Here is a 16,176-nt window from a genome sequence, read left to right on the forward strand (position 1 = left end):
ACATACCTTGGTGGCTGTTACTGATGTGGCCAAGTTTGTAGTTTTGGAAGAGGATCCATTAGAGCTTGCTGGTGGTGTCTGAGCCACTACAGATTTACTGTTTGTTCCATTAGCAGCAGCACTGGCAGAATGGGAGAAAGTAAATTTGAAGCCACTTGATGATGTCCTTTTGGGAAGGTTTTCCTTGTCTTCACTTTCTTTTGCTAAAAAGAATGTAAAATTTTTCATCTTTCTTAGTAAATATTCCTACTAAGCAAAGCAACTGAAAATAACAACAACTTAAAAACTTATAAAACACTGCCTTTGCTTCCTAAGAGCTAAGAGTAGAGCATGGTATGTACAGTGCTAAGTCTTTAATTAGCCTGAATCTTAGAAACCCAGGATTAGAAAGGACCTCAAGAATCACTGACCAGAATCAGCTATCCTACACTAGAATCCCACAGTTCTATGTAGGATGAGTCAAGGATTCACTACTTCTGACTCTTCCTTTTACTGTCTCTCTGCAGCTTCACTGCACTGATCCTAGACTTCTATATTATAGTCCTTGACGGACTTGATAATCTCTGTCACAAATCAGTATTTCAAGTGCCCAACGACAATGATATGATCACATCTATCAGTCTCCTATTTCCTGAATATTCTAGGATCCTCTATCTGTTTCTCTTATGAGTTAGGTATCCAGTATCCTTTCATATCTGGTTGCTACTTTTTTGTATCTGATTCTCAAGTGGATGCAGTACTTCAAGTATGGCCTCACCTCCCCTTTTCACTGTTCTCAGGGCAATGCCTATCATGAGTACAGGTAGAGGAATTAGGCTAGAAAAACCTAGGACATTTTGATGGGCTATTTGTTCTGTGAGGCTGAAGTAAATAGAACTTTGGGTACTAACAAGTACATAATGAGTGAGGCTGGGAACAGCAGTTGCAGGAAAAATGTTAATAAATCAGTGAAACACTAAGGAGAAATGTTTTTAGAAAATCACAAGTGCTTTTGACTTTCAAAATGTAAACTTTTAGTAAACATTTATATGATATATGCAGGACAATACTCTAGTAATTTTTCAGGCCATAGAATTAAAATGATTCTTTTGAAAGGTAAGATCTCAGTTTCATAAACAAGGTAAACATATTTGAAGATGGGAAATGTTACTTCTCTTTACAGTTTATCCTTAATGAAATTTTGATAATGATTTTAAAATTTCAAAGGGTAAAATTACTTCTTTGAGCTTAGTTTCCTCAAAATGATAAAAGGAAAGTTTCTATGTATCTATATGGTCTCTATTATTTATTTATTTATTTTTAAAGATTTTATTTATTTATTTGAGAGACAGAAAGAGGAGAGGAAAGAGGTCAGTGGGAGAAGCAGATTCCCTGCCGACCAGGGAAACCAATGCAGGACTCTATCCCGGGACTCCAGGATCACGACCCGAGGTGAAGGCAGTCATTCAACCAACTGAGCCACCCAGGCACCCCAATATATGGTTTCTATTATTACTGGAGATCTCAATACAGAAATAAATCCAAGATTGTTCACTGAAGGCAATGAATAAGTAGACAATGTGATTCTAAACAGCAAATGAAGAGCACTGCAAAAGGGCAAGTTTCAAGAAAAACAGTTTAAACATGAAAATAACTCCCAGATTTGGAAAAAGATGTGGAAATTTTAAAAGATCCCAATTCACTATAAAATTCATGTCTTTCATGCTTTATATACTATGACCAAACCTTCACAAGCAACTGATAATTTCTGTACCTAATAAATGCTACATTATTCCAAAATTCAAAATTTTAATACCTTTTTTTGTCTCCATAAATTTTTCATAAGTATCTGGAAAATCATCTTCTGGCTTAGATTTTTCTACTGGTGCCACAACTGCTTTTCCTTCCTCCTCTTCATCTTCATTAAACCACATTTCTTCATCCTCTTCCAAGGCTTTTGCATCTCTGCGAAATCTGTTACTACGCAATATAGATGGTACACTGTAAGAAACATCACAAATACTGAGTAATGATTTAAAGTTTGTGACCAGATTAAATTTGAGACTATATATGTATAACCAAAAGGAGCAAAAGTAATTTTAACTATGTATAATTTACATCATAATCACCTTGACTGTGATACAAGATGTAACCCCAGAACACTCCAAAATATTGTAAATTAAAATAAAAATTATCTTGAGTTATGATATGTTCAAATAAAAGATTTGGGTAGGGAGAATATCCTACCTTCTATACAACCCTGTACTATCTAATGATGGAAAGAATGCTCCTGGGTAAAGTTCATACGTGAGATCCGAACAGAAGATTTTGGATATAATTTTATAGCCTATAAATACAATATATTTAAACAATACCTGTTCAGTTTCTGATTTTGTCTGTCTTTTTCTTGCTCATATTTAGTCTTCAATCCTTTGAATGTCTGAACATATTCTATTGATTCAAGTGCTTTATAAAAGTTTTCAACTATATGTGCAGTAAGAGACTTGATATCTTCCTGTATGAGGACAAAATTTACAATTCAAATATAATTCAATGACTGTTAGGAGAAAAACTTAAAAGAACTTTTTTATAGTTCCAAAGCTGATCAAAAAAGGTTTTTCAAAATCACATTACAAAAATAAATGTCCTAGTTTCTTTACACATGAGCCAGGCCTCCAGAGAAAACTAGGAATAAAAAAGGAGCTCTTTTGGGGGGCTACAAAACATTTGAAAGTAACTAGAGTTAGTTTATGTCTTCTGTTTATTCTTTGCGTTTACATAGTACTTTACAATTTAAAAAGTACTTTAACATATAGTTTCACTTGATCCTAACAATTCTATGAAATAGGTTTTATTACCCCCATTTTACAGAAAAGGAAAATTGAGGATCTGAGAGGTTGGATGACCTGATGAAGAGCACACAGCTAGTTAGAAGGCAGATAGTGAAATTCCACTTTTAACAAATTTTAGGTGTTAACTTAAAGACTCCTCCTTTACTGGCATCAAAATGGGATAAGCCTTACCTAAAATAATAAACACAGACTCCTATAACTATATTACATATACATATTTGATAAACTATTAACTTGAATTCTACCTGTTTCTGCAGTTTTCCAGTGGTATAGTTTTTGTGAAACAAACTGATAGTAATAACTCCTAAATTCTTTTAAATTCTAAATGAACCATTCTAAATAATCATTGCAAATGCCTGCATGCAAAGTATACTCATTATTAATAATAACTGAAATTGTGATTCAGGAATTTAAGATTAACAAGAAATATACATGTCACTTCTTTAAAAGATACATTGTTTGTTTGTTTTTAAAGATTTTATTTATTTGACAGAGAGATCACAAGTAGGCAGAGAGAGGGCAGGGGGAAGCAGGCTTCCTGCTGAGCAGAGAGTCCAACGAGGGGCTCCATCCCAAGACCCTGAGATCATGACCTGAGCCAAAATGAGGCTTAACCCACTGAGCCACCCAGGCGCCCCATAATCTGTTTTTTAAGGACTTTTAAGTCTTCAAACTATTTTCTCTGGAAATCTCAAATAATATGCAAAGAAGAGATATTAGAAACCCAGGTAAAATGGTTCAGTGTTATATACTGAACAAAAAAGATGAGTTAAGTTTTGGAGTACCTGGGTGGCTCAGTCGGTTAAGCACTTGACTCTTGGTTTTGGCTCAGGTCACGATCTTGGGGTCCTGAGACTGAGCCCCATGTGGGGCTCTATGCTCAGCAGGGAATCTGTTTGTAATCCTCTTGCTCTGCCCTCACCCCCACTTGCACTCTCTCTCTCAAATAAATAAGTCTTTAAAAAAATAAAAGATGAGTTAAGTTTTGGGATTCAATGTACATTTATCAACCACTTAAAATTATTTTCTGAAAAACAAATTCAATCACAGAAACGGGTGGGGTTGTGAACCCTACAAGTCATTTTATCAGTTTCTCACTAAAATTTTTTTTAACTTTTTTAAAGATTTTGTTTATTCAACAGAGAGAGCACAAACAGGCAGAGCAACAGGCAGAGGGAGAGGGAGGGGCAGTCTTGCCGCTGGGACCCTGGAATCATGACTGAGCTGAAGGCAGATGTTTATCCAACTGAGTCACCTAGGCGCCCCCTCACCAAAAATTTTAAGGGGATATATATATATATATGCGCCAATCTCTGGTTCATTACAACAGTACATTGTGAAACAGGGTTCAGATACTTGGTAAGCTAGTTAACTATGTTCCCTCTTTTCTAAGGCTAAAGACAATACTTCTATTCTCTTCATCCTTTTGAAAACCATACTTTGGACAAGTGACTATTAGAAAAGTAATCCTGCCAGCCAAATGTTTATATGAGAACAGCATGTCATGAACAGAAATCTGCAGGAGCCAAAGCTAGAGAATGAATTTCTAGCTTTGACTTTCTTTTATTCAAATTCTAACCATGTGGCCATTTTCCCTGATGGAATGATTTCAGTGTGTGGGAGAGGGTAAATTTATTGTATTGGTCCTACAGTTACCTATCTCAACCTTATTGTTCACGTAGAGTTCTCTCCAGATCTTTTTATGACAGACCTTCTGTTGCCCAAAACTGAGCTGTGACCTGTCTTCAAGCTCTGACTATGCTCCTAACCAAATGGATGCTCCTAAATAAATCACTTGATTACTCTGGGTGTCTGAAGCCCCTCATCTATAAGATAAGGCAGTTGGAGTGGTCTGCCTCACTTCCTGGTCTCTTCAACTTAAATTTACACGATAATAGCCTACCTTTTATACATCATCTAGCAGTTTGCCAAAGTAATTACTTTCAACCTTTCTATTTATCACTACCCCTACAAAGATAATCCAGATCTCATGAATGGCATACTTGACTAAAATGTCTACATATGCCAAATATAATCCTGAAAACATCTGGGCAATAAAAATGGAACTGAGAATAATATAGAGTAAACATGGGTTAAAACACCATGCTAAATTTCACAATTTAAAATATTAATATTGCGGGCGCCTGGGTGGCTCAGTGGGTTAAGCCGCTGCCTTCGGCTCAGGTCATGATCTTAGGGTCCTGGGATTGGGCTCTCTGCTCAGCAGGGAGCCTGCTTCCATCTCTCTCTCTCTCTCTCTGCCTGCCTCTCCATCTACTTGTGATCTCTCTCTATCAAATAAATAAATAAAATCTTAAAAAAAAAATATTAACATTGCTAAACATGTAATTATTTTATTTTACTAAGAATCCTTCAGCATAAACTTACCACTCTTATAAATTCAAATAACTCAATAACAGCTGAATTCAACAGATTGTACCGAGTTCCATTATCCAGAAGAGCATTTATAACTGGCTCAAAAAGATTTCCCTTCGTGATGTAACGATTATAAAATTCATCTTTAAGGCCAATTATCCGCCTCATAAAACGAAGAGCACCTAATTAAAAATCATACAGGGAACAAATTGATAACCACATTAATAGCAATTATTACACAGGTATTTTTACATAAAGCAATGTATATATTCTAAAATAAAAAGTAAAAATGTGCACTAAAAATAACTGGGTTTTGAGGAAAAAATAGAGTTAGGGTAAGACCACTCAAATCTGTGTTAACTCATGTAGCCAGAGCTAGCAAAAAACCCAATAACTGGTACTTGGGAGATAAAGTACCCACGCGGGTAGCTCCATGGTATAAAGATTTTTAAAAACCCACAGAAACCAATCAAGTGCCAATGCTAACAGTACTCAGAGCAGTGCTGGGAGACATGCAGATGATGTAGTGATGGCAGCTCAGAGCCAGGACAGGGCTGTCTTTCTTGAAAGTGGGCACAGGAGTGGTGCAACCTGCCCAAATCTGCCTCACCTCCCCACAGCGGGAGCTCTGGAGGGTAGGTACTTCTCGATTTTCTGAAAATAAAGCCAAAGTGGTTCCTGCTGCCAGCTTAACAGGAGAGCTGAAGGTCTTGTACTTTTTCTGATCAAGGCTATAGTTCCACTCCCACTATTTCAGTTCTCTTTGCCTTGGAAAAATCATCCGTGAACCGACACTACCTATACATTATAACATACACATTTTAATCCTATACATTTTAGCCCTTGTTTACCAATTGCTTATGAGCTGTTTTGTATTTGGTAAACATGAACTGTGACAGGTCAGGCTGTATCGGTAAAAGAACAGTAGAGTAACAAGCAGTATAATGTGGCTTTTCGAATTTTAAATACTGAAAGGAAATGTTTCTCATTTCCAACTTGTTCACAGATGGAAGTCATTAAAAGAAGCTGTGCCTGTCAAAAGAGGTTCCAAATACTATCTAAGAATAAAACTGAAATAGGCCACATAAGGTATAAATGTATGATAACTGGAACACAAAATAAGTGTGAAGAAAAAACCCAAAAAACCAAAAAACCACAAACAAGTGTGAAAGAAGTGCTAGACTTATAACATAGCCTTTTTTCTTTAACATTGCCTTTTTGTAGCAGGACAAGAAATATTTATGACTAAAAAGACTAAGTAAGTGAGCAAGCAGGCACTCTCATACACTGCTGGTGAATGACACAATATAGTTACAACTGCACTACTTAAGATGGAAATCTTGACCCAATGTAAACATTTAAATACTGGAGGTTTGTTCAGCTGTGATATATACACATAAACAGGATACTCTGCACTCATCCAAAAGGACTATTTACAGAAAGCCAGATAGGAACACCTATCATGAGAACATCAATCCTTCCAAAACTGATAGAAAATTTTAACATAATCTGGTCACAATGAACTGGATAAAATTATTTTTAGGTTATTATGGAAGAACAAATATCTGAGAACCAAGAAAACTGAGAAGGAAAATCAAGCAGGGACTTAGCAGATATTAAACCTTAAAAGAGGCTCAGTGGCCTAAGAATAAACTTTCCTATTTATCTCATCTAATAAAACGACAGGTTTAGAAAAAATACCTCAGAAACAAGACATAAGATATATATAGCAACTAACTATACAACAAGAGAAATTTTAATTCAGTAAGAAAAACACAGTTTATTTAATAAGGGGACTGGCAAAACTTGCTATCCATTTGAAAGAAAACAAAGCAACACCCTCCAAACCATATATAAAAACAGACTTCAAATGTATTATATATAAGTAAAAAAAAGAAATAATAAAAATGAGAAGTAAATTGAGGAGAGTATTTTATTTGCATAATCTTAGGACATAGGAGATGTTCCTAGGCAAGATAAAAACCCCAAAACTCATAAAAGGAAAAGAGACACATTTTTCATCATAGAGAATCTTAAAACTATTATATATTTAAAAATACTATAAATAAAGGCAAATGCAAAAGATAAATGAGACTGGGACATTTCCCCCCAACAAGTGTGACAAATTAATATCCCTAAAACAAAAGGGCTGTAAGAAAAAAATAGGCAATTCACACAGATAAAATTCAAAAGCACTAAAATAGGAAAATACATAGTATGTCAAGGAAAATGTAAATTAAAACACAAGTGGAATACCCCATTTTCCATCATCCTCTTCATAACATTTTAGGAATCAGTAACATAGTGCTGCAAGAGTGTCAAGTGCTTCAATCTTTTGGGAAAGTAATCTGGAGGCTGTATGTGAAATTCAAATTTAAAAGGATACATTAAAACTATATAAACATTTTGTCCTGGCATTATCATTATTGGGAATCCATACTATGGAAATAAAGGAACCAGTACTTAAAAGATTTATATACTACACTATTTACTATAGTGTTCTTTGGAATGGCAAAATACTCAACAATCCCATACTCTGTGCACTACAGAACAGCAGAATATATTATGGAAGAGCCACTCCATCAAGTGTTACTCAACTACATTTAAGAAAAAAATTTAGGGGCGCCTGGGTGGCTCAGTGGGTTAAGCCGCTGCCTTCGGCTCAGGTCATGATCTCAGGGTCCTGGGATCGAGTCCCATATCGGGCTCTCTGCTCAGCAGGGAGCCTGCTTCCCTCTCTCTCTCTCTGCCTGCCTCTCCATCTACTTGTGATTTCTCTCTGTCAAATAAATAAATAAAATCTTTAAAAAAAAAAAAAGAAAAAAAAATTTAGTTGAGACCATATTTTATCACGTAGAGTAATAATGAGAGGCTGAGAAGTATGTTAATATGATCCTGTTTTTATAAAAATAAAAAGACCTATAGGAGTGTGAATGTTTGCATAACTTAGTAAAGATGTGTAAAAAGGAATAGGAAAAATTGTGCACGCAGTTAATGGTGGCGACTTTTAAGGCCTTAAAAAAAGTAGCTGGGAGATTAATCTTTTCTCTATGCATTAAATGTTTCAATTTTAACACAAAGCTCTTTTTATTTGGAGGGTGAAGGAGGTTACTTTATCTCTATTTGCAGTAAAAATATGAAGAGGAAAGGAAACTTAACAGTTTGCCAAAAATCAACACTGAGGCCAAATATCAGCATTTAAGTTTGCTTATGGTTGGTCCAAGTGGTATACTGAGGGGAACTACTGATAAGTTATTTCACAAGTTCAATAAATAACCCGAGTTAAACAAAAACATTTCAAGGCCCGTATCTCAAAGGTATTAAAAGTCACTATATGGGCACCCGGGTGGCTCAGTTGGTTGAGTGTCTGCCTTTGGCTCAGGTCATGATCCTGGGTCCTGGGACTGAGCACCACATTAGGCTCCCTGCTCAGTGGGGAGCCTGCTTCTCCCTCTTCTCCACTCCTCTGCTTGTGTTCTCTCTCACTCAAATAATAAATAAATAAAACCTTAAAAAAAAAAAAAGGGCACTATAAATGACAGTTTGATGAAGAAGATGTGAAAGTCAGCAGGACTTGTTCTATTAGTGAAATGTTGTCATCATATATGGTATTTTATTGCAAGAGTTAAGCGAATTCAATCTAAATGTGAGTAATATGTGGGTAGGAAAGCACCACGACCTATTCCTCTTATCCTTTAAATAAAACAAAAGATTAGTACTTCTCATAATCATCTCTTTGATAGTATATATACTGCTAAAAAATAAATCAATTCACATGGATAACTTCAGGTTTTATCTCTATTAAAAATACTGATCCTTAAAATACAAGAATATTTTTTAAAATTGTTACTTACATAAGGCCAGGAAAGTGTGCTTTGAATTCATCAAGACCAAGACTCTTCTTAGCAAGTCCTTGTTCATAATATAGTTTTTTATGTGATATGTGTGATGTTCCACACAAAATGTGAGTAGTTCTAAAATTAAGGCAAGCAGCTGTGCTGTTTGATAATTATCTACAAAGAAAGTCATCACAGGAAAATAAGTATTATAATTCAGTTATAAAGAGAATACAGTTTATGCCTCGTATTTTAGAGCAAAAGTAAAACTGTATTTCTAATCCTCATTATTATCAATTAAAGAGCTACAGATTTTTAGTTTTTCATTAGCAGACACTCCAATACTATCCATTTTTATTGACTAAATGGATACCTTCTATGGCTTTTGTATAAAATACTTATAAGTGTTAAGAGGAAAGAAAGCCTCAATTACAAAAAATACATACATGTTAAGAAAACCCTCGTTGATCTCATTGAGATCTTCTTAGAAATACTTCCTTAATGTGTGCTGCTTTCATTATTAACAAATCTATTAAAGGGTCCCCAGTAAAGAGTAAATATGTCAAGCTTTTTACCTAACACGGCGCAACAGAACTTTATAAGAAAAATTAATATGCTTTCCTTAAAAAGACTTCTTTAAGGAAAGGACATTTTTGGCTACTTGTATATAAAGTGAAAAATATTACATTGAAATTTTTTTAACAATGATCTTTTTAACCTCAAAATGTGATATCCATGAGAGGCCTACTAAAGTAAACTACCTTTTCTTCTTTCAAGAGGCCTTGATATATACTTTAATGATTTCAAATTGGTTCCTGAACACTGAAATTGAATATATGTCAAAGGGCTTATGTCAATAACTACTGACACCTATTATAAATGTTTTAGGCAAGAAATACTAAACTGTGAGGAAATTTTGTGAGGAAGAACCATAGCCTTACAGAATAAATCTAGTCCAACTATTTTTCAAGAAGATTACACACATAAATATTTTGTGGAACTATGATGCCATCAGGAATAATCAGCATTCTTTTGATAACAGAATAGCCATTAAAAATACAAAATACAGTTCTGGTATTTAAAAGATCCTTCCTATGCTAAATGCAGGTAAATAGTTTTACTTGTCTCAGGCCCATCTGTGTAACAGCAAACACCACAGTCAGTATGTGAACTAGTCCCTCACTCTGATAAAAAAATTACACTCTCTTAATTTCTCAATTCCCTAATTTTATCCAAAAAAGATTTTGTAACAATGATCTGTAGTGTTAATTAAGTATCTTGTTTTCACTTTCTCAAATTAGGATATGAAATTAATCATTTTATCTCTTAACTAATCCAATTTCTGAAGGTCTCCTCATTTGAAACTGGGTCTCCTAGACCACTGATGAGCCCAGCAGAAAAAAAAAGGTTTCTAGGTGCACACAGTGCATTTTCTATTCTCCTAGCCCCATCCCTAGTATGCATGTTCCAAGTAGAAGCAACAGTGCTTACACTCAGGTTCATAAATAATACCTAAGCATAATGCTGTCATGAACACTAACACTAGTTCCTAGCTGGTCTTAGTTTACTAGGTTTCAAAAATAATGAACTAAAATTCTCAACTTGCAGATGTCTTCTCAAAAAAAAAAAAAATCAGAAAACAAGCTCTAAATTTACAGTAAAAAACAAAAACAAAATTCCAACCAGTTTTCCATCTTTTATATTAGAGAAAATGGAATGTTTTTCTTTACAATAAAGGAAATAGGTAAATTTTTTTGGATTTTTTACAAAATAAGCCTTTCTTAGCCTTGTATAAATAAATGCATTATACTTTGAGTAAAAAAAGCTTGCAATTTTGTATTAGTTCATAAAATAAAATTCATACTTACCAGGGCAAATCGTGCTGTTTTTGTTAGATCCAACTATATTATCTAACAAAAAAAATAAGTCAGTTACTTCAGTAATAACTACTTCTATTTTCCTAGTCCTTTACAACATACAAAGGATGTCTCTGGTCATAATCTCATTTTACCTGAGTAACTGTCAAGAATTAGTTGTGAGGGGAGTGAGGGGATGGGCAAAATGGGAGAAGGGAGATACCGGATTCCAGTTATGGAATGTATGTCACAGGGATAAAAGGTACAGCACAGGGAATATAGTCAATGGTACCGTAACAGCATTACATGGTGAGAGATGGGAGCTACACTTGTGGTGAGTGAAGCTTAATGTACAGACTTGTGAAACAACTATGCTGTTTACTGAAAGAAACGTAGCATCCTGTGTCAACTATACTTCAATTTAAACAAATAGTTGTTTAGGTTACCACCTTTTATAGAATTGGGTGTGGATGAGGAAGTGTTAAAAGACAATAAATATTCTGATAAAAAAGTGAGGTTACAACCAGAGAAAAGACGGACACATTTTCTTTTACTTCTTAGTCATCCTCCAATAATTAGGATAGCTTTCTCTCTCTACAAAAATTTCTTAAACTCCAGAATAACACAGTATTATTATAATTTATGTCTTGAAGTTTTAAAAAAGTAAGTAGGATATTGTAAGTTCTGAATTTTAGACATATATTTTACAGCACATTTGCACAGGAAAAAATATGAATGTCTATCGCAGCACTGTATGTAACAGCAAAAACTAGAAACAACTTAAATGTACATTAGAAGCAGAGGGGCTAAATTACAACATATTCATAGAGAATACTATAAAAGACTTAAAAATAAATAAGAACTCCAGATATCAATATAGATAGATTTAAAAAACTCACTGAATAAGAGAAAAAAAAATGCAGAACAATGTGTACAACAGAAATCAATTTGTATCAAGTTTAGAAACATGAAAAATAATACATTACACTTACAGTAATATAAACAGACACTGAGTGATAAACCTCAAATTCAACATTCCTTGAGGGATGGGGGTGAAGTGAGAACATGAAAAGGTGTATAGGAAACTCCAACAATTACTGTAATTTATTTTCTTTTCAAAAAGATTATGAAAAAAAAAAAGGGCAAGTTAGTTTTGATAAAGCTGACAGGAAATATATGGTGTCTGCTATATAATTATCTAAACATTTCTGTATGCTGCAAGTGTTTTATTTTAAAATTAAAATTAAAAATGCATTTATTTTAATTTATACAAATGAAACTGTTCTGCATGAAAACATTCTGCAACGTGCTTTTTAATGTTTAAAAAAATTTTATTTGTCAGAGAAAGCGAGCACAAGCAGGCAGAGTGGCAGGCAGAGGCAGAGGGAGAAGCGGGCTCCCTACTGAGCAAGCAGCCCCGTGTGGGACTCCATCCCGGGACCCTGGGATCATGACCCGAGCTGAAGGCAACTGCTTAACTGACTGAGCCACCCAGGCATCCCTGGAACATGCTTTTTTATCCAATTTTGTATTTTCAAGAACTTGTTAATAGTTCGAAATTCAGTTTTTAACTGCTATTGAGTATTCCACTGTATGAATATACCACATGTTCTTTATTTTCTTATACATTCTTGTACCTGTCACACATATGCATAAATGTTCTCTCAGAAATTGAAGTGATAGTATTATGTAAGCTGTGCCCATTTTACAACTTAATTAATTTAGCAAACATTCTCTTTAATTGACTCCCTTTTAAAATGACTCATTGGATTAACCAACAGTCTCAGAAAACCACCCCTCCCATCCCTCATTTAAGCCAGTTGAATTGCATGCTTATCAAAAGTCCTTTGTTTACACTATTTCTGGCAATATGATTACATACTTTAAATATCACAGACTGATGAAACATCATAATAATGTACATCTATGGCTAAGCTGAATACAGTCTACAGACTAGAAGTCAGTAGAACTACAAGTTGTAGCTGATGAATTATGGGTGTAGTTTATGAATAAAAGATGACATGGAAATAAAAAAAATACATTAAAAAATAAAGTCTTGCCCCTACACAAAGTATCAGCAAATGAGTCAGCATTTAGAATGTTACCAGAGTTTATTTTTTTAAACCGTTCTCTACTTTAACCAACTTTTTTGATTAACCCACAACTTTTGATCCTTATGTTGTGAAATTAAAGAGCTTTACTATGTAGCCAAATTATTCTCCAACATGATGGTTCCCCTTGGATTTTCTAATTTTTCCTTGTCATATAAAGCACTGAGCAGACAGCCTGTTACAGTTATACTACTTATTTCACTCTTTTAAAATGGAAATTATAAGCAGATAAGTAAGAGACCCTACCCTTTTCACACTTGTCTTCTGAAGTATTGGTCAAAAGTGGTGCTGTGAGAACATGCATACAATGGTTGTAGAAGAAATTTAGAAATTCACTTTTTTCAGTTTTCTGAAACATACAGAATTAAAAAAATATTTTATTATCTTTTAATTAATATCTTTAAGAATTAATGTAGATTACATACAACAGATACTTTAAGATATCATGAAAGAACAAAAAAACTAGTTACATTCACCTTAACTGTATTTCTGCAGAACTGAAAAATCAAATCTATTTCATATTACTAAATTAAAATGAAAATAAGATTATAAAAAATTTTTCCGAGGAAAATTACTCAGAAGAATTTTTTTTCTAATATGCTTATGATCTGAAGTGGAATGAAGATCTACCAAGCAATGTTGAGAGGAGCAACTTACTAACTGCTGAAAATTTGAAACTCCATTCATAGCATATGCAAATATGAAAAAAACACCAAACTGATTTATCAAGCCATTTGAATCAGGACAGAATTTAGTCTATTTTCTAAATTTCAAAAATTTCTTATTTGGAAATTTAGGAAACAGTATCTTTTGATTTTTTTGACCACTATTTTTATACAATGGTCTCATAAACAAGTAATGATTTAAAAACAATATATTCTTCTCTAAATATGAGGGAATTTTATAAATAAAAAAATCCCAGAATTTTGAGACAACATTATTAATATTTTGGAATACTTCCATAAGTCTTTTCTGAATGGTTTCTCTTAGCAGTTGAGATCATTCAGTACATATTAATTTTTTCCACTATGATTAAAAAACACGTAACATTAAAATTTACCATCTTAGCCATTTTTACTGTTTATGGCTCAGCAGTGTTAAATATGTTACGTATGTTGTATATTAATTTTTAAGAAGTTAACAGAATAAGGCTAAGAGCCATAAACAGAAATGCTAACATTTTATTAAGATTTTCCCAGATTACAATCTTCTATTTTGCCACAAATAAACTGCTACAGGAACACCATAGCTACTTGGATACCAAGTGTACAAATACTTAAGTATTTATGATTTTAAAAAATTGTACAAATTTTAAGATTTTATATTTATATATTATTTATGTATTTATACATAATTTATTATACATGAAATCCTCTAAAACTGCCTAAACCAAAATATTTTTATCTCAGAATAATTTCTTACATTAGTTGTAGCCAGCATGTTCTCTGGATCAATTAGAGTACGAAGAAGTCCCATTAACTGAACAGCACCCCCTAGCTCAGGATCAGTATCACAGATCATTTGTTCAATTACTACATTAATGAGAAGGATATCCTGAAAGAAAATGTACTTCCATTAGAACTGGTTTGAATATGCGACAAATATACCAACTGAAAGAACAAAATCAGAACCAAAGAATAAATGAACTTATTTAAACTTTTGTGTTCCTAGTATTTTTTCAAGTTCTTTAAATACACTAGACTGAAAAAGGCCCACTAAAAAAAGCAGAGCACACTAAAGCTTACGGCAACATCAATATAGGAAAGTGAGAAACAAAATCATTTATCAGTGATTCTTGTTCACTGGAGATTCTAACAGATTCTCATTCTAGGTTTCAGCCTCAGATATGAATTTCGAAGCTGACTGAATGAGGAGGATCACACATCATGTGACCCTAAAACACTGACTATCTGAACTTCAAACGAGAAAATCCTTTCTAGCAAAAAAGTGAGAAAACCCAGTACACAACTCTCCCTTAGGAAGCAAGTGGATGTACACTGTTACATAATAACCTAACCAACGAGATATGCATTAGTTGCATGCTTTTAGGTATTAACTATGAAACGACAAAGTAGCTTGCAGAGACAAAATTTATTTACCTTTTGCCTGTATTTTTAAGCAATCTTAAGTGGCGCCTGAGTAGCTCAGTCGTTAAGTGTCTGCCCTGAGCTCGGGTCATGATCCCAGGGTCCTGGGATCGAGACGCACATCGGGCTCTGCTCACCAGAAGACTGCTTCTCCCTCTCCCATTTTCCCTACTTGTATTCCCTCTCTCACTGTGTCTCTCTCTGTCAAATAACGAAATAAAATCTTAAAAAAAAAGTCTTAGAAATTGAAGTACAGTACAAAGAAAAACGTTTTGACATCAGCTGACTTGAGAACACATTTATTATTGGGGGAAGAAAGGTAGTAACTGAAGAAGATGAAATAAGGGAACTGCATGGAATTAAGATGAACTTCTTAAATTGGGAGAACTCTGTAAAGTAATAAAAATATTCAGTATAAAGCACTTAAAAATGACTTTATTTATTTGAGAGCGAGCGTGTGTGCATTTGCAAGAGCAGGGGGAGAAGCAGACTCTTTGATGAGCAGGAAGCCAGATATGGGGCTCTATCCCAGGATCCAGAATCATGACCTAAGCAGAAGGCAGACGCTTAACTGACTGAGCCACCCAGTCGTCCCCAGTATAAAGCACTTTTTGTTATTATTTTGTTGTGTTAGCCCCTTAAACTGAACATACTGTGGTTTCCAAAAATATTTCCCTGTAAAGTTGTTTGTGTTCTTAAATTCTGTTAAGAATCAACAAAAGTATGTCACAGGGACTTAGCTGCTTAAAATGAGAATCCTAGCCCCTACCACGTTTCAAAATTTCAACACCAATGAATCAATTCTGTCATGGCATTAAAAACAAAATAAAATCTCTTCAAAGAGGAATTACGATTTATGAAATAAAATTCATAGAGCTAATTAATAAATCCAGACCCAAGCCTCATTTCAATTGGAAGAAATGGTAGATTCTACACTAATCTGCTGCTCTTTCTTATAGTGGCACAATTGGCAAAGCTTAACTCATGTAAAATGTTAACATATTATGACAAGGTGTCATAAAATAAACTTTCCTCAGAACAGTGCTATGACATTTACTTACTTTACATTTATGTCAATG

The 16,176-nt window shown here is 34.1% G+C and overlaps 1 protein-coding gene across 6 annotated transcripts in view; it reads right to left on the reverse strand.

Moving 5' to 3' along the window:
* PPP4R3B (protein phosphatase 4 regulatory subunit 3B) overlaps nt 1-16,176 on the reverse strand; it is a 69,932-nt gene that overhangs the window by 8,365 nt on the left and 45,391 nt on the right. For 5 of the 6 annotated variants that reach the window (XM_044263991.1, XM_044263990.1, XM_044263989.1 and 2 more), the window contains 8 exons: nt 14,433-14,564; nt 13,257-13,359; nt 10,912-10,953; nt 9,062-9,220; nt 5,220-5,389; nt 2,355-2,494; nt 1,796-1,980; nt 7-203 (listed from right to left, as the gene is read on the reverse strand). In XM_044263991.1, the coding sequence (XP_044119926.1) occupies nt 7-203; nt 1,796-1,980; nt 2,355-2,494; nt 5,220-5,389; nt 9,062-9,220; nt 10,912-10,953; nt 13,257-13,359; nt 14,433-14,564 (1,128 nt within the window). The remainder of the gene's footprint in view (nt 1-6; nt 204-1,795; nt 1,981-2,354; nt 2,495-5,219; nt 5,390-9,061; nt 9,221-10,911; nt 10,954-13,256; nt 13,360-14,432; nt 14,565-16,176) is intronic. The other variant, XM_044263988.1, reaches the window with a different exon arrangement.

Source organism: Neovison vison, chromosome 8 (assembly GCF_020171115.1).
Source record: "Neovison vison isolate M4711 chromosome 8, ASM_NN_V1, whole genome shotgun sequence".
NCBI lineage: Eukaryota > Metazoa > Chordata > Mammalia > Carnivora > Mustelidae > Neogale > Neogale vison.